Raw genomic sequence first — 18,856 nt, forward strand, 5'->3', positions numbered from 1 at the left:
AATAAATTTTACTTTCAGTAAAAATTAAAGGTTTTACTGACCTCAATTTTTTATTTTTTATATTTATTAAATATAAAAAATAAAAAATTGAGGTCAGTAAAACCTTTAATTTTTACTGAAAGTAAATTTATTTAAAAAAAGATTAAATATAATATAAATAAATAAAATAACATAATGGCTACTTTGATTTAGAGTTGTTTAGTCATAACCAGACCTCAGTTTATTATACCCATGAGCTCTTTAGAATTGTGTATAGGATTTATATAATAAATATCTAGCTTAATAGTTAGACTAGAATTTTTCAATTTAGATTATTACATATTACATTCACACATAATCATAAACAAGTATGGGCCTATACAAATTAAATTATTTTATTTTATATTTTACAATTATATACTGTAATAGAATCAGCGGTTTATTCAGTTTTATTTAAAAAAAATCTATATTAATCCAGTTTTATATTTATAACGTAACTATCCCCGGACCACGTGCAGATAATGCATGACGTGACACAGAAGGAGGTGACAGTGGGAGTTTAAAAGGATCTGTTTGTGTGAGACAGGCTTGTGGAGACTATCTATCAGTAGAAGTTTTCAGTAACTCTGATTCTAGGTTCACAGCAGGAATAATGATGTTCTGCCGAGCGGCTTGGCAAAGACTTGCACCTCTGGCACGCAAAACACTCACTCCTTTATCCAGCAATGGTAAGAATAAATCACATAGCTAATTCAATTCAATTCAGTGTAGTTTAGATTTTGCCAATTAAAATAATCAGCCTACACGTCGCAATCTAAAAAAGAGAGTGATGTTACAAAATATGTGTAAACTATGAAATATTGAGTAGATTTTTTTTTAAATATATATACAATTAATCGTAGCCTACCTTTTAGTGTGTGTGTGTGTGTGTGTGTGGGGGGGGGGGTGGGGGGGTGGGGGGGGTGGTTTACGACTTTTACCCCAATAAAAAACATTGAGTTCTGATGTTTGTGTTATGTAAGTGCTCATCAAAGGCTCATATAATATATTTTCATCAAATGCTCATCAAATTCATGTATGCCAAAAATATAGAAAATACAACTTTAAGTCTGTTTATAGGGATTTCAGTAAAAGGTTTTTTGTTTGTTTGCTTTTTTTATAGCTAGTTCAACACTTTATGGACTGTAAAAATCTTTGATATTTGCATTGATCTGAATTTTGAGTTTATTTTTATTGCAGAATTTTCCATAACAGATAACAGCGACATAAACCCTCCACTGCTCCAGTGCATCTGTGGGAAATAGCTGGGCTTGATCTGTTTAAAGTTAATTTCCTGTCAAAGGATTCGCTCAGTTTGAGCTGTGTGCAAAGTAGTTTTTTGGACCCTTCATTATTGTTTTAAAAGATGAAGATCTTCTGGCTACTTTAACTTCGAGGACCAACCTTTTTTTTTTTTTTTTTCTTCTGCTGACTCAACATTTTTTGCATGATTTAACTTGTGAATTCACAAAACTGCTCAGGCATTTCCTAAAACTACCCAAATATTTGAAAAGGGCCCTATGCAGGGCTCTCTGCCAACATGAATTTGCCTAGGGTTCTACACATTGACATTGTCTGCAATGGGGGGAAATGATGCAGTGTTTGTGTGCAGCAGAGAGCCTGACTCCACACACTTTGTCCTGGACACCTGCTGGTCTAGCTTCACCTTAATGGTCCATTGACGCAGCCGTAAATGAGATTAAATGTGTAAATGAGGCACAGGCAACCTTGTTGCTGAGACATTCACCTTATTATTGCAGTTGTTCCTGAAATTTCCTGCTTTGTTCTTATGGGGAAAAAAAAACTATTTAAAGTCCAGATTTTAATTGTGGATTATATGACACTGTATTTTTGCACGGACAGTGTGTCCTGTGCATGTGCTCCTGTGGGATGAAATGTTGCTCTAGAGAGAGGGTGGGAGGGGCGGTTTCACAGTTGGACATTGTGTTCCTTTCTGCTGCTTCAGTGCAGCTACACAGAGGATGTGTGTTTGCCTAAATGCATGCACAGACACAAAAGCCTGAAACACATGCTGCTTGCTGTATCAGGTTTGTCTGGTCCCCTGTAACTCTGCATGCTACTTAATATTTCCACTCATCAAACTCATCCACTAAACTTGAGTGGAGAGGAGACGTAATAGAGTACAACAGTGCCCTGCTCCTTTTTCAGCTGCGCTGGTTCCGGAAGTATTTTTTTTCCCCATTAATTTGAATTTGAATTTAAAATATGTTTAAAATAATCTTTGTTAAAGAGTTGAAAGCCATGAACTAAGAAAACCTGCTACGAGGTGAATTACAACACTACAAACTTTGATTCGAAGCAAAATAGTTTTCGAAAATCTGACCAAAAGACTTTACTTAACTACAATCCCATAAAGTATTGCAAACAGCTTTATCGAGTCATAAAAAAAAATGAAAAATGTAAAAATAGTCATTTATAAACGTTTATTTTATATACACATTAAAAAGCATTTAAATCACTAATTTGTCTGAAGCAACACACTCCAATAGCGACACGCAGGTAAAGTTACAGCGGGAGTCTGCGTATCTGGCCTCCCCTCCCCTGAGCCCATTGACTTTTTACAGACACCCTAAAGTGTGCGGTACATGGCTTTGGTGGGAGGTAATTGAGAATGAATGGGTGTAAGTCACTTGAGAGGGGGCAATGCCTCCATCGCACTATGATTGGTTATGGTTGGATATGTTTGGTTTGCGTGATAAATCCTACCTCTTGTTTTCGTGCTCCCAACTTTGTGAATTGGTCTAAATGAATAAAATTAATGAGAAGACTAAGTTTAATTACAAATTAAGTAAACCAAATTAAGTGAAAATATGATGACTGTAGGGTTTTTTATTTTATTTTTTTAGAGCAATCTGCTTGGTGAAATTAAAGGTATAGCCCACATCTTCGTATGTGATAAGCGTTTACCGAACTTGATAACTTGGCTTGATTAAATGAAGTTGTCTATTAAAAAGAACACCTGAGTATCAGTTCACAAATAAAATATGTTGTTTAAATTGTTAAATTGGAATAAAAGTAAAATGCTTAAAATAACTTGTTGAGATTTCTACTTGGCTTTAATGAATAGAACATTGATTAGCCTACATAGTACAGTATATAGTACATGTAAAAATACAAACTAGAACTGTGCTGTTTTTAGTTTCTCTGTTATGTAATGTGTGTGTGTGTGTGTGTGTATATATATATATATATATATATATATATATATATATATATATATATATATATATATATATATATATATATATATATATATATATATATATATATATATATATATATATATATATATATATATATATATATATATATATATATATATATATATGCTATATAATTTTTTTTTATATATTATGTTATTGCAAAATATCCATACGCAAACATTTAAGTATTTTTAGAGCATATTGACTTGAATACATTCATTATTAGTGCTTCATTATTAGTGCTTCATGTGAGTGGGTAGCGCTAAATAACTATTTGTGTTGCTGTTTTCTCTGATTGGTGTATTTTCTGTACAGCATTATGGGTAATGTAGTTTTTCACCAGGAATTGCCCTGTTAAAGTTGGCATGAGATCTAAATGTACCCCATTTACAATTAATCCAATTAATACAAGTTTTTTGTCAGTTGTCTTTAATCAAAATCTGAAAATCTCATCCAACTGTCAGTCTGCTGCGAGCTTTGACACAATCCAATCAATTACCAGTGGGAAAAAACAAACCACACATTCTTTTAATTGGAAAATACATCACAATACTAAAGTAAAGTCGGTTGCAACTTCTAGTTGATGGTGACTTGAAACACGATTATTTTAAAAACAAGCTGCAATAATGCGGGCTGAGACAAATACTATGGGTTAACAACCTCATAGTTCAGAGTAGGTCTGCCTTTAAAGTTATATTTCAAAATGAATATCCTTATAGAGAAAATGAAAATTAGTTTTTACTTGGAGAACCCGACTCCACAAAATGATTGAAATTGTGTCAGTACTATTTTTTTTTTTTTAATGTATATATTTTTTAGATAATAAATATTGAAATGGTTTGATGAAAAAAAAAAAAAGTTTTTATCATGTTGATAATTTAGAGGTCTATATAATAAATATGTATATAAATACAGTTTCCAGGGTTAATAATAAAACATTGTAATAGATTTTCATATTTTAACATTTGATTGATGGGTGGTAAAGGAAAACCGACTCTGCTAGCTAATTATTCTACACAAAAATACTTAATAAATTAGGATTTACTGATACGTGTAAAACATCCCTCTTATCTTTCAATAGCTGTATTCCCTACAAGGCAGATGTCCTTTGGGCTACCTGCATCCGGTACAAACATGGCTTACATGGTGATTGGTGGAAGCTCACTTACTGCTGCTCTTGTTTATGTATGTATTTTTACTTCCTTCACCTTGTTTTATAAAACTTTTTGAGCCATTAATAACAATATCATCCATTTATCCTCATCTAAACTTGCCACATTTTCCCCCTACAGGTTTATAAAACGATAAACTCTGACAGTGCAAGATATAATGAAAGAATCGCTCAACTGGAGGCCAGACCGAAAAGTAAGATTTTGTTTTATTTTAATATATATATATATATATATATATATATATATATATATATATATATATATATATATATATATATATATATATATATATATATATATATATATATATATATATATATATATATATATATATATATATATATATATATATATATATATATATATATATATATATATATATATATATATATATATATATATTATTATTTTTATTTTATTTTTATTTTAGCTATAGTGGTTTTGTTTTTGTCTATGAAAGCCTATTTTCATTTTGCATGCATGACCTCAGTTAATCTTTCAACATCAGTAAAGTGGAATAATTGACACAGACAGCTAGGATTAGATTCCTATTCAGACTTCTTTTATTCTTGGATTCATTGAATTGATGGGTGTTGCGAGTCAGGCCTGTTCTGGTATGTGTACGTTACTGCAGTTCCTCAGGCCTGATCCTCTTTCTGAAGTTACTCAGCAGGCTCTAAGCTATAGCTACATTTAGAGCAGCTTTCACTTGTTTACTTCTCTTGCTTACATGCTGTTAACCACCTTACTTTTTTCCCCCATCAGGTGAGGAGGGTGAGTATAAATTTAGCCTCTGTCTTAACAGCATGTCACCTTTTTAAAAATGATTCTCTCAGTAGTCAATAACAACTTTTCTATCAATTTTACTTTTACTAATTTTTCTTGCAGAAACATTTATCACATATCTCAGAATGCAAGCACTTTTCCAAAATTAGTTGCAAAACTTTTTGGTATTTGGTCTTTGCAACATTGTGGCACTTCAAAAGTAAGGACGATTGATGGCATCCTTTGAACTTAGTAAAGTGCTTTCTTATCATCATCAGAGTGACTTTTTTTTTGGTCAATAGTATTTCTTTTTATTTATTATTTGAAAGAAATTAATACTTGTATTCAGCAAAGATCAAAACACTAAAGACACAAACAATAATAAATAAATTCTTTTTCAAATACATTATGTATTTTTTAAACTTTATAATAATAATAATAACAGTCAATACAAATAATTATTTTAATTAGAAAGAAATTAATACTTGTATTTAGCAGATGCAACAAAATGATCAAAACACTAAAGAAAAATAGCAATATCAAATAATTTCTATTTCAAATACATTATGTATTTTTTAACTTTATAATAATAATAATAATAATAATAATAATAAAAATAATAATAAATGTGCAGCAATTCAGAATGATTTCTGAAGGATCGTGTGACTGAAAATTGGAGTAATAATGCAAAAAAAAAAAAAAAACCTATCCCATCACAGGTATAAATTACATTTAAAAATATATTAAAATAGAAAACATTATTATTAAATATTACTATATTTATTGTTTTTGTTCATATAAATGCAACCTCTGTGAGCTTAAGAGACTTCAAATCATACTGACCCTAAACCTTTGAACCATTCAATATATCCTAAAACTGGTTTCATGAGACCGCTTATAATAACTGTTTATGAAAGGAATAGTCCCAAAATGTTATTCCAAGCCCATGTAATTTGATATAATCTTACATTCTTATTTGTATAACTATGATATTAGCATATAGCTAATTTTACTTCCATTGAACACAAAACAAATTTTTTGTCCTTTTGTATGTCTTCAGAATCACTTAGAATAGAGCGCATTAGTTGTATACTTCTTTAATTATGTACTTCTGTGCCGTTCTTGGAGCATGAAAGTTTCCATTCATTGCAACTGCATACAAAAGAGTGACCACCTCTTCATACTTTCTTTACTCTTTTTTTTTTTTGGTCTACGGAAGAAAGAAATGAAATAATGCAAAATTCCAATTTTTGTGTGAACCAATCATTTAACCATCTTGCTTCTTGCATGTTTGGCGTTTGCTTGGTGATGGGTCTGCATTATCTTGAGCCAATCAAGCATCCATGCAGGTTCCTTAACAAAACTGACCTATTCTGAGGTATTTGGTTAGCTTTAAGCTTCCAAGAAAGTTTCTAATGCAAATTCTAAGAGCTTCGACTCAAAGTCCGTTGAGCTTGCTGCTAATCTGAATGAATGGTTTCTGCTATCTGTCTGAGCATCGTCAGGCTCTCTTAATCTTTAATGTTGTTCCATTAAAGGGATAGTAAATGAGAAGTTCTGTCATCATTTGCTCAACCTCAAGTTGTCACAAATCTGTAAACATTTCTTTATTCTGATGAACAAGATATTGAGATATGATACAAGATATAAACAATATGAACAAAGAAGATATTGTTGAGAATGTCGGCATTGAAAAAAAAATACTTTGGAAGTCAATGGGATCCCATTAACTGTTTGGTTACCGGCATTCTTCAAAATATCTTCTTTTTTGTTCAGCAGAAGAGAGAAATTCATGAGAGTGAGTAAATGATGACATCATTTTCATTATTGGATGAATTATGCTATCCCTCTTCATTTAGTAAGAACATTTGCTAAGTCTGCTTTATCTTTTTAATTACACTTGATCTTGTATTTTCTTTGGATCATTTACTTAAAGTCCTGTTTAATGTGTTCCATGTACAGTAGGAACAGTGGCCAGTATAGCCTCAGTAGCAGAAGCAGCTGCGATTGTGGAAGCCACAGTTGCTGAAAACACCATTATTGTTGAGGCCGCAGCAGCAGAACCTGTCATGATTGATGCGGAGGCTGAAGAGACTCCAGAACATGTGGATGCAGCAATGGAGGTTGAGGCTGAAACGGCCATTGTACAGTCAGTAGCAGCTGATGCAGAGGAACCTACTACACCTGTGGTTGAGGATGTTGCTATTGAGGCTGTGGCTCCTATTGCCGAGACAACCGGTGAGGCGTCTTCTGTGGAAGCAGTCTGAATACTGAGCAGTCTAGATGTAAACCCTATGTGAATCTTCCCAACCCACCTTGGAAACGCTCTATTAAGTTGTAGAGACTCCCTCTGTTGTGCTCCTTTTATCTGTGTCCTCTCAGCAGAAAGAAGTGTCCTTTTTCAACTTGTGAACTCCACAGGGTGCTAATCCCACAGGGACGGTGAGGAGGAGAGGTGGAGGATTTGTAAAAAAAAATACACGGCAATGTACTTGAATTGCAAGTGGCCTTTAAATTATTCCAGTCTGTGTTTCGACACTTGAAGATATATTATATTATATTATATTATATTATATTATATTATATTATATTATATTATATTATATTATATTATATTATATTAGTAAACCTCTCCTCCTACATGACCAGTGGTTGTGCCTGATGTAATTTGTTGCATTGTGTGTATGTGTATGATATCCCTCATTCATGCGTGTGCAGGCATGAATGAGGCAGGCACTCATATTGACAATGTTGGGTGAATTCCAGTCCAGTTGCTAGTTTTGAATTCTGTAAAATTTACTTAAACACACTGGACATGCACATTTACCGCATGCTGCCTTCACGGAATTAACGTAAATACTTGCAATGCGATGAGCTTAATCACGACTTATAAGATTTCTGATAGCATGTGAAGGCAGGATTTAACACAAATACACTTGTGTATATATACTTACTAAGTACTGTATACATATACATACATCTACTTCATTTCCCAGAATAACATTACAGACTTTCATGAACAAATTTTAAATAGTCTGCCCTACATTAGTGTCTTTTTATACATGCATTCCAAACGACTATGGTCTTATAAGCAGTTTTGTCTTTCAAGGGATAGTTCACCTAAAAATGAAAATGTAATGTTTATCTGCTTACCCCCAGGGCATCCAAGATGTATGTCTGTTTGTTTCTTCAGTAGATCACAAATTAAGATTTTTAACTCCAACCATTAGTCGTATAATGCATGTCAATGGGGTGTTTTTTTATGAGAGCCACTATGAGAGTAAAAGACACATGGATCATAAATGGAACTCATCTAATATTCCCAACGCCATTACTTCCGCTAAAGAAGGTCAAAATATTCCCAACATATATATATATATATATATATATATATATATATATATATATATATATATATATATATATATATATATAATCATGCTGAGTTTGCCTATATATATATACATATATATATATATATATATATATATATATATATATATATATATATATATATATATATATATATATATATATGTGTATATGAGAGGAAAAGACACAGACACAGATAATTATATATATATATATATATATATATATATATATATATATATATATATATATATATATATATATAATTATCATTAGTGCCTGCATGGATTAATTGAATGAGGCATCTTTGTATCTATGATCACGCCAGGTTTTGACCTTCTTCAGCGAAAATAATGGCGTTGAGAATATTAGATGAGATTCGACTACAATGAGGTGAGAAAATAACATAGTTTCATGTCTTAAGACATCAAAGTGTCACCACAAGCCACAGGGTTTTATGGATTCGTATGTCTATGTGTTTTTACTCTCATAGTGACTCGTAGAAAATACCCTATTGATATGCATTATACAAGCAATGGTTTGAGTTAAAAATCTTCATTTTCAGAAACAAACTCACCTACATCTTGGATGCTCTGGTGGTAAGCAGATAAACTTTACATTTAAATTTTTGGGTGAACTATCCCTTTATGGGAGATCTTTTTTTTTTTTTCTTTGTATAGTGCATCTTTTTTGTTATCATTTTAATTTCATTTATGAATATGGACTTCTTTTAACTTTTGAGATGGAATCAAGCCCCTGCGCACATTTCTGAACAGTTCATCATCCCTATGAATATCTCTTAAATCTCTGGTGCTCCTTGCATGCTGGTCAAAAAATACCCTTTTTCCCATTTTTGTAATGAAATTAATGTACTATATTTTAGTTAAATATATTTTTATTTAACATTTTGTATTTTTAGGGGATTATGGTACTAAATTATATTTATGCAGTAGCTATAAATAATCTATTTTAAAAAATAGCTTTCAGTAAGCTTTAGTTTGGGCACTACCATACAGTGTGGTCATTTTTGATCACGAGGCATACAAATTTGACAAATTTATTTTCCAGGACCATTCAACCTTTTTGAATTGTGCCTGTGTGTGTTCACATAGAAGTGCCAAAACATTCACCAACTTTCATACCATTCTGTAGTACAAAATTCTAAACAACCAAACTTAAAATTGTTCGTCAATAATGACCTAAGAGCACCAGAGGATTAAAATGTGAAATATCATACATTGTGTCTTCATTACGTGTCACAATACTTGACAGACATTTGCTCTTATTCTCAATGCTGTTTTTGAAATTTAGGCTTGACCAACTCAGAATGTTATATTATGTTACAGTAGTTTTTAAAACTGACAAAATATGTGTACTCCCTAAATAAAGTGCTTTAAAAAGTGCCAATTAAATTATTCAGTGCCATTTTAACTGCTTATTTATTATCCCTTTACATCATGAACTGTAAATGAAATGAAAAATATTGAACAAATCATCATAATACTTATTTTCTATGCTGCAAGTGCATATCCATTTTGTATATCTGTATATTGTGTAGCCTACATTAGTAGTAGAATTATTCCTATTGTGTTTTCAGTCAGGATGCTTTGCTTAGTATAGATAATCTGCTTTAAATGTTTTCACAATCCTGCAAATACAGATGAAACCTCATATTGGCAAATGCATCCCAACTGTAGTTTGCATACTTGACACAAATGTTTTCAAACTGGATTGATTATAATGACTATTTGAAGATGCTATAGTAATAATCGCTTACAGTTAATCTGGGTAAATCTCTTTTATGCGTGTTGATTATGCTAATCTTGGAGATTTATGCCACTTATGGTGTCTTAAGGAGATTTTCCAATGGTACTACCTTCAAATCCAGCTTTCCAGGATCCTAGTTTCCATGTTCATGTCCAACAGTAAATGTGTGCTCTTCGGCAAAAAAAGTACTTAGCTGCCCCCTGCTGCTCTGGGTCAAACTACATATAAATATTGTATAGTCAGCCATATGATGCTAACAATATTAATTGACTTGAACATGAGGATGTAATATTAGATATGAATCTTTAAATAATTCCTTAAATGCATGTTTCTATCAAAATGCAAGATTCAGAGAAACAGTCAAATGGAAGATCTAATGAGCTTGAAGATTTTGACCTCACTCAATTGTCTTCTAATGTTTTCCATGTTATTTTACTGTATAATCTTAAACGGTTAGTTCACCCAAAAATGAAATTGATGTCATTAATGACTCACCCTAATGTTGTTCCACACCCATAAGACCTCCGTTCATCTTCGGAACACAGTTTAAGATATTTTTAGTCCAAGAGCGTATGCAAGTGTATGCACACTATACTGTCCATGTCCAGAAAGGGAATAGAAACATCATCAAAGTAGTCCATATGTGGCATCAGTTAGTTCAGTAGAATCTCTTCAAGCATCGAAAAACAATTTATTCATCATTGTCTTCTCTTACGGTTTTGTTTTCAATCATCCAATAAAGATTCAAATGGTTGTGAATCAGCGAATTGATTCGGATCATGTGTCAAACTGCCAAACTGCTGAAATCACATGACATTGATTCTGCCTTCTTCCCATAGTGCATCCTGGTGACATGTTCCCCAGGCAAGCAACGCCATCCACATGATGTAAAAGAAAATGTAATTGAGCAGACCAGGCCACCTTCTTCTTTGCTCTGTCCTCCGTGGTCCAGTTCTGATGCCTGCATGCACACTGTTGGTACTTTCGGTGGTGCACAGGGTGTCAGCATGGGCACCCTGACTGGTCTTATACGTAAAAAGCCCCATAGGTAACAAACTGCAAACCACTGTGTATTCTGACACCTTTATATCAGAACCAGTCCAGCATTATCTTCTGGTGCAATTTGAGCTGCAGTAGCTTGTCTGTTTGATCAGACGTGCCAGGCTTCACTCTCCATGTGCATCCATGAGCCTTGGCCGGCCATGTCCCTGTCGCTGATTCACCACTGTTCCTTTCATGGACCACTTTTGATAGATACTGACCACTGCAGACCGGGAACACCCCACAAGAGCTGCAGTTTTGGAGATGCTCTGACCCAGTTGTATAGCCATCACAGTTCGGCCCTTGTCAAACTCGCTCAAATCCTTATGCTTTTGTTCCTGCTTCTAACAAATCAACTTTGAGGACAAAATGTTCACGTGCTGCCTATTATATAGCCCACCCACTAAAAGGTGCCATGATGATGAGATAATCAGTGTTATTCACATAATGTTATGCCTGATCGGTGTATATATTTCAGCTGTTACTTTTATTTTATTTCAAGTAATGACAATGTTTTATGGGTTTTGATTTTTTAAGTTTTAGTTAACCACGATTAACCTTATGTAAATTCCAAGGATTCTTCAGAATTTCCGTCAAATTCAGAGAAAAAGTAAATAGTCCATAGATTCAACTTGATGCTAACTTATTGCATACTGTTCTAAACTGATCTTGTTGCAGTTATCCCAATGTCTGATCTAATGAGCACTGTGAAAATCCTGGCTGGATCTACAGTGGAGATTGCAGCTGCTTCCGTTGGTGATCATCACCTGGTGGCCGCAGTGAGGTTGGCTGAGGAGAACAGTTCTGTGGAGACCCTCAATGGTCTGGAGGAAGCTGATGTTGAAGAACCCATGATTGGTAGATCTGATCTGAAGACAAGAGAAGGAGAACAAGAGCAACTGCCTTCAGCACTTCAGGCAGTAGAAGAAACTACTATTGAAGTGGCAGATGATCATGTCAAGTCTGAGGCAGACAGCCCTGTTGAGGCCGAAGTTTATGCTGAAAGCCCTGCTTCATCAGAGGAGGCCTCTGTTACAGAGATGGAGAATATCTTGGAATTGGAAGAGTCAGTGAGCCCTGTGGTGATGTTTTCAGAAGATGATATTATCTCCAGACCTGCAGAGGTGACGTCAGAAACGGTCAAGTCAGTAGGTCAGAAAATAGAGGAAGATAACACATTATTTAAAGAGGCCTCTGTTACAGAGATGGAGAATATCTTGGAATTGGAAGAGTCAGTGAGCCCTGTGGTGATGTTTTCAGAAGATGATATTATCTCCGGACCTGCAGAGGCAACGTCAGAAACGGTCAAGTCAGTAGGTCAGAAAATAGAGGAAGATAACGCATTATTTAAAGAGGCCTCTGTTACAGAGATGGAGATAATCTTAGAATTGGACGAGTCAATGAGACCTGTGGTGATGTTGTCAGAAGATGATACCATATCTGGACCTGCTGAGGCGATGTCAGAAATAGTCAAGGCAGTAGATCAAAAAATAGAGGAAGATAAAGTGTTATGTCACAAGCATGAGGCAGCTGCCACAGAAACAGAACATTCAGACCTCACAGCTCCACCAGCAGACCAGGAGGAAGCACTGCAGACCACAACAGAGCCTGCAGATGAAGTTGTTGCGGAAATAAGGCTTGATGATGTGGGGGAAGCTAAACCAGTTATGGCTTCAGAAGAAGGTAATACAATTATGTCACCTTAATGACTTAATGACCTTATTTATACCAGGTTGTTATCCAAAGTTTTGATGTAGAAATCCAGACTCCCCACATACATTTTTTAAATTGGACATCAGTTTTGGACATTCAATCATCATGCACTTTTTCCACAGCTGTTGAAAGTGGAGATGTTACGATGACCATGGCACAAGCCTGAAGTGAATGTTCCACAGAACCTGAGGCACAGAAAGCGAGTGAAACCCACAGAATCTGCAACACACAGTGTAGAATCCATAAAGTGGACATACAGTGATGTTATAATATAATGAAATAACTTAATCATATACTACTTGTCTATACTCTTGATACTTGACTATAGCCAGAAACCTTATCTCATCTTTTGTTATGAGGTATTTGTGGACACAATAATGTTTAAAAATATTGTTTTAAAAAAGAAAGATACGAATTGAGACAGAAGGTCCCAAGTAGCATGTTATTAAATTTATAATTAATTCAATACTTGCTGTAATTCATTGGATTATTATTCAATAATTAATCAGTCAGCCCTTCAATATAAATAAAGGTTACTTACTTATTTAATTCTGAGTTAGATGTATATTTCAGTCCTCTTTGCTATCAAAGCCTATAGGCTAATTGAGAGAATTCATAGAATTCTATTGAAATTCAGTGTTGCTATTACATTATATAAGTCATATATAGTCATATATAAATTACCTTTATAATTAATATCTTACTAATTCTGGGATACTTGGTTATTCAACAAAATTTTGTCGACTTAAGTTGACTTATTATTTTAGTATTAATTTACTTACTTAGTATTTTATATTAATTTACTTTAAATAAAAACATAATATAAAGTAAATATGCACTATTCCTCCATCTTACTCGTAAGCACACTGTATTTTTAAAATACAATATTGACATACAGACATGTTTTGCTTGTTCATAGAGACTGATGTTATGTTTTCTTTTCTTTTTTTAGATTCATCTAGTTCACCACCAGAGGTTCTCATAAGCTTGTGTCGTTCATCATTTTTTTCCTCTCTCGAATTAAAGTGTATTTTGGCAAACTGGTTAAGACTTTCAAACATTGACAACTGTGATACAGTGTACTTATTCACGATTTAAAGGAGATTTTTCTAATTCTTGTATAATTATTATATGTGCAGATTTGATAAATATTAGACTTGTCCCTATGAAATAAATAAATAGGCCTATATCAATCATTCACTGTATAGTGGTAATGAAAAAAATAAATACAGACATGTAATGATCAGACAATCATTAAAATGTCGAAACATTTCTGCTGGAAACATATTTCAAAACCATATAGGCTATTATTTTTTGATATTAGGGAGACAACAGACCTGTTCATGTTGTTTCTCATAATGTAGAGCCCTATTAATTTAACTGACTAAAATAAAAATCAATGTAAAATTGTTTTGCAGTACTCATTTCATTTTATGAATTTCCTGGTAGAATTAGAATTTAATCATTTTCTATTAATATTATGCACCTGTTCTATAGAGGTATGCTATTACTTATTATTAAATCAACTTTTCCCACATATAACTATTTGTATTGAATATAGTCTACAAGGAATTATGAAGAATACAAATCAAATTTCAGTTCAGCATTAAGTTATACCAGAAGTCAAACAGCAGAGGGCGCTACATATGTAGGCTATACAGTAGCCTATATTTTTTTGTTGTAGGAAGAAAGAAAACATATGCAGGCGAGATATGAATGACGTTGACAATTGGGCTCTCTAAAAGAACTCAAACAAGACCGATAGCCTATATTTTCTACATTTTTACTTTACACTGAGTTAATCATCCTTATTATGTTTTTCCCATAATAAGGATGATTAATATAGTGCATTAGCCTAATTTCCCCTGCAACATCCCACAATAACGCAGTTTCTGACAATATGGGAAAATGTGAAATTATTATGGTTTAAGTATTTAACTTTTTGCTTTCGTTTCGAATGATAATTTTTAAATTCCCATTTAACGGTGACTTTTACTTTCGTTTTCTCAATAGTCCAAATATATATGTAGGCTATTATATGTTTGATATTGGTTTGTTTTGTTATTGAACAATCAAATGGCTGGGCCCCATTTTATTGGCTACCATAAAAACGTTCCCTTTAACCAAATTGTGGCAGGAATGTCTACTTTTCTTTTTGAAGCTTGATATAGGCTAAGGCCTATTGGCATGGTTGTGTTGTATACACTTAAATTATCTAGAAATTATCTAGTATATGGGTTCTGATTATATTGATCAAGGTCAGTAGTTGGTGTTTGAGGGTGCATCTCTCTCTCTCTCTCTCTCTCTCTCTCTCTCTCTCTCTCTCTCTCTCTCTCTCTCTCTCTCTCTCTCTCTCTCTCTCTCTCTCTCTCTCTCACTCACTCACTCACTACTACATCATGACTCTGACCTGGATCTACTGTCTGCAAACACAACCCTTTCATGTCTTCTCTGCGCGATCATTGTAAGGGACTGATTTGACTTGGACTAATAGGTCTTGTGTTAGAGGCCCATCAGTCAGTGTAGTTCAGTGTGTCTGTTTAGACCCGTATATGTGATGATCAGGTGTGTTAGAGCTTAGCCGCTAACGGCCACAGTGTGACGGGCTCTATCAAACCACAGCCACCAAACTCTCAGTTTCTTATGCCTGTGTAAACCGAACAAGCACAGAGTGAAGGTTTGATTTGGAAAATCAGATTTTCAAGGTAAGAAATCTACTTTTACGCTTTCCATAACGCCGAAGGAGCGTTAGCAGAGACTATGCGGGCATATTAGCTTAGCTCTATGTAACGAATCTAATGAGGCACTTCAAGGTGTTTTTTGTGTCGCGTTACAGTATAAAGAGTAACCCATACATGTATACAATTTTTTTTTAATCGTTTATTTGTTTAAAAGTGCCTATATTTCTTGTGTTGGGAGCTCCTCTGTCTTATTTGCTGGCTGGCTAAGCTAAATGCTAGCAGAGTTGACAACTAACCAATAACGCTTCGGTGTTCATATATGTGTTAATAAGATAGTGATTTTTATTTTATTTTATGGAAGTAAGGTGTTTAAAATCAAACTAGCTTATGACTACCTTTTCAGCATTGAAATGTATCACTGGATTGGTACTATTGCAATAATATCAGAGATGATTCGCACTGTTCACAAGGTTTATGCTCAAAGAAAGCTGTTTTTATTCCTTTAAAGAGCACATGACTACTATAAATGATGTCTTTCCTTTTAAGGAACTGAGATAACATTGGTTTGTGGTATTTCCTTCAGTATTTATATTGCAACGCCCACTTATTTGGAGAGAGTACAGTAGGATTAGGGCTTTGTTGTAGTCACTGTTGTAAACACTACATTTACCAGCACTCTCATGGTAAATGTCAAGATTGTATTCGCTTGAATGTAACTTGCAATGAAATGCATACCTCTAAGGTTTGATGGATTCTATTTGGCAAGGGCATCTCTCTCTTCTCTCTCTCTCTCCTCTCTCTCTCTCTCTCTCTCTCTCTCTCTCTCTCTCTCTCTCTCTCTCTCTCTCTCTCTCTCTCTCTCCTCTCTCTCTCTCTCTCTCTCTCTCTCTCTCTCTCTCTCTCTCTCTCTCTCTCTCTCTCTCATTTAATATAGGTCTGGGGACTATTTGGGGTGTGTGTAAAAATGTTTTCAGAAAAAGTGTTAGACACCTAAATAAATATAAAAATAAAAATTTAATGAATAAATATTTGATTAAAACAAATTAATAAATTAATAACAACAGCAGTGATATGAGTAGGGAAAATATTGAACTAGTAACATATTTTTAAAAATAATAGTATAGTAATTTTTTCACAGTATAATTTGGGTTTTTATACAATAAACAATAGATATCTTTACATTTTATTTAAGATGGGGGTCCTTAGCATGAGTATGATTATAGTTGTGGCATTTAAAACCCTTAAAGGGTTAGTTCACCCAAAAATGAAAATTCTCTTAGTTACTTACCCTAATGTCGTTCGACACCCGTAAGACCTCCGTTCATCTTGGGAACACAAATGAAGATATTTTTGTTGAAATCCGATTCTTTTTTTTTTCTTCGCTAGAGGTTATTTATTCAGAACAAAGGCACATGACGCCTGTATTTTGCGGAGCTTTTATTATGCTGCAGATGACCGCTTTTGTGTGTGTGTGTGTCTGTGTGTCTGTAGCCCCTTTCACACTGCGATTCCGGCAAATACACGGATAATGTGACCCGGCATTTGTTCCCGGGCCGCTAGATTTGGTCCATTCTCACTGCCAGCAAAATACCGTAATATGTGCGCTTTCACACACATCCTGTAACAGTCCCGGTCGAGTTGACTCGTGACATCCTGATGTGACGTATAATGGCGAGCGATCTCAGCTTCAGCGCGGATAGTAAGGAGCTCCGTGGTCTCGACTTGTGTCCAGTTTGCGCACATTTCTGCTTGTTTAATTTTAGTTTCTTTTGTATACGAACACTCTCTGCGTTTAAAACACCGACGAGCTCTTCTGGCACTGCAGGGTTGTATTATTGAAAAAACAAGCTCTAGGAGTCGCACGATAACTACGTACACGTTTCGGCTTTTATTCACACAGCGCTCGTCCCGGGTCGAATCCCGCAATATTACTAGGTCCCCGACCCGGGTCGAATTCGGTAATCAATCCCGGGACGTGGTTGCTTTCACACAGAAGGCGACCCGGCAATGCTCCGGGAATATTGTGGGTACGACGTGCAGTGTGAAAGGGGCTTGTGTGTGTGTGGGGTAACGCAATGCTCTTTTAATATATTTCATACATTTGAGTGTGTTGAAAGTCATGTTATAATGCTAATCTTTGCGTTCACTCATCTGCTATGAGACACTTGTTGCACAGTGTAGTAAGCTGGATCAATATTAGGCCTGGTAAATAAAAAAAAACAAAATTTAAACAGTAACTGTGTTGAGCTAACTGATTCATTTTCTACCAATGAATAAATCCAAACAGTTGCTCACCTGTCTAATAAAACACATGCTATATTAAGCGTCTCTGTTGTTTCCATGGTTTCTACAAAATAAATCGAGGGTAACGAGTGTATGATGTCACTGATAGGCAAAATTAAAATAGCTTATTTCTCTGGATTTAAACATTCTTGGAAACATTTGGAATAACGTGCACAAGTTAACAACATTGTTCTAGTGATTTTTGGATATTTTAATCAAAAAATATGACGCATTCTGCCTTTAATTTAGACTGCTGAGAGTGGAGGGAAGTCAACAACAGCGGACTTTGGTCTATCTAATCAGCAGTTGCTGATTTCAACCGATAATGCCTTTGAAAGTTACAGGCCTTTGAGCTATTTTGCTCCATTAGGAATTATATCTCCAACATGTCTGCTTGCATATTAAAATATGATGATGCATTTTCTTAAAGCCAATGAAAGATTGGTTATTGAGACAAATGAGCATGCAAGGACAGGTCAAAGTTTGGGGAGATTAGTTAATTTGAGGGTGGAGCATAAACGCGATGGATTATGTCCTGTGCGGTCGTTTGCAGGGTTTCAGATTGAATCCCCATGAGTAGGGTGAGTTTCTGTTCATGCTTTCATTGAATTTAAATGTTTTTGTTTTTTTCCTGCAACCCACATCTCAGTGTTCCAGTAAACTGATTTGGACTTTATCATTGGATGATGTTTAAATGCAAATAGGCAAAGCAGATTACATATTATGTTGTCATGGAAGCAACGTAAATAATAAACTCAACAAAAATTGACTGCATGCTCTGAAAAGACCAAGATCAGGTGTAAAGCAATTAAATAGGTTA

The 18,856-nt window shown here is 34.3% G+C and overlaps 2 protein-coding genes across 3 annotated transcripts in view; both read left to right on the forward strand.

Annotated features, from left to right (window-relative positions):
- Positions 1-530: 530 nt before the first annotated feature.
- Positions 531-14,401, forward strand: mgarpb (mitochondria localized glutamic acid rich protein b). The gene is made up of 7 exons (XM_067442506.1): positions 531-707; positions 4,324-4,427; positions 4,535-4,607; positions 7,142-7,440; positions 12,022-13,042; positions 13,195-13,271; positions 14,025-14,401. Exons 1-6 carry the CDS (start codon positions 632-634, stop codon positions 13,236-13,238), a joined length of 1,617 nt encoding a protein of 538 aa, XP_067298607.1. The 5' UTR covers positions 531-631; the 3' UTR covers positions 13,239-13,271; positions 14,025-14,401.
- Positions 14,402-15,453: 1,052 nt separating this feature from the next.
- elf2b (E74-like factor 2b (ets domain transcription factor)) overlaps positions 15,454-18,856 on the forward strand; it is a 30,173-nt gene continuing 26,770 nt past the window's right edge. The window contains exon 1 of one of the 2 annotated variants that reach the window (XM_067441975.1): positions 15,454-15,777. The gene's annotated coding sequence lies outside the window, so the exon portion shown is untranslated. Of the gene's footprint in view, positions 15,778-18,449; positions 18,618-18,856 lie in introns of those variants that run through there. The other variant, XM_067441978.1, reaches the window with a different exon arrangement.

This window comes from Pseudorasbora parva, chromosome 4, assembly GCF_024679245.1.
Source record: "Pseudorasbora parva isolate DD20220531a chromosome 4, ASM2467924v1, whole genome shotgun sequence".
NCBI classification, from domain to species: Eukaryota; Metazoa; Chordata; class Actinopteri; order Cypriniformes; family Gobionidae; genus Pseudorasbora; species Pseudorasbora parva.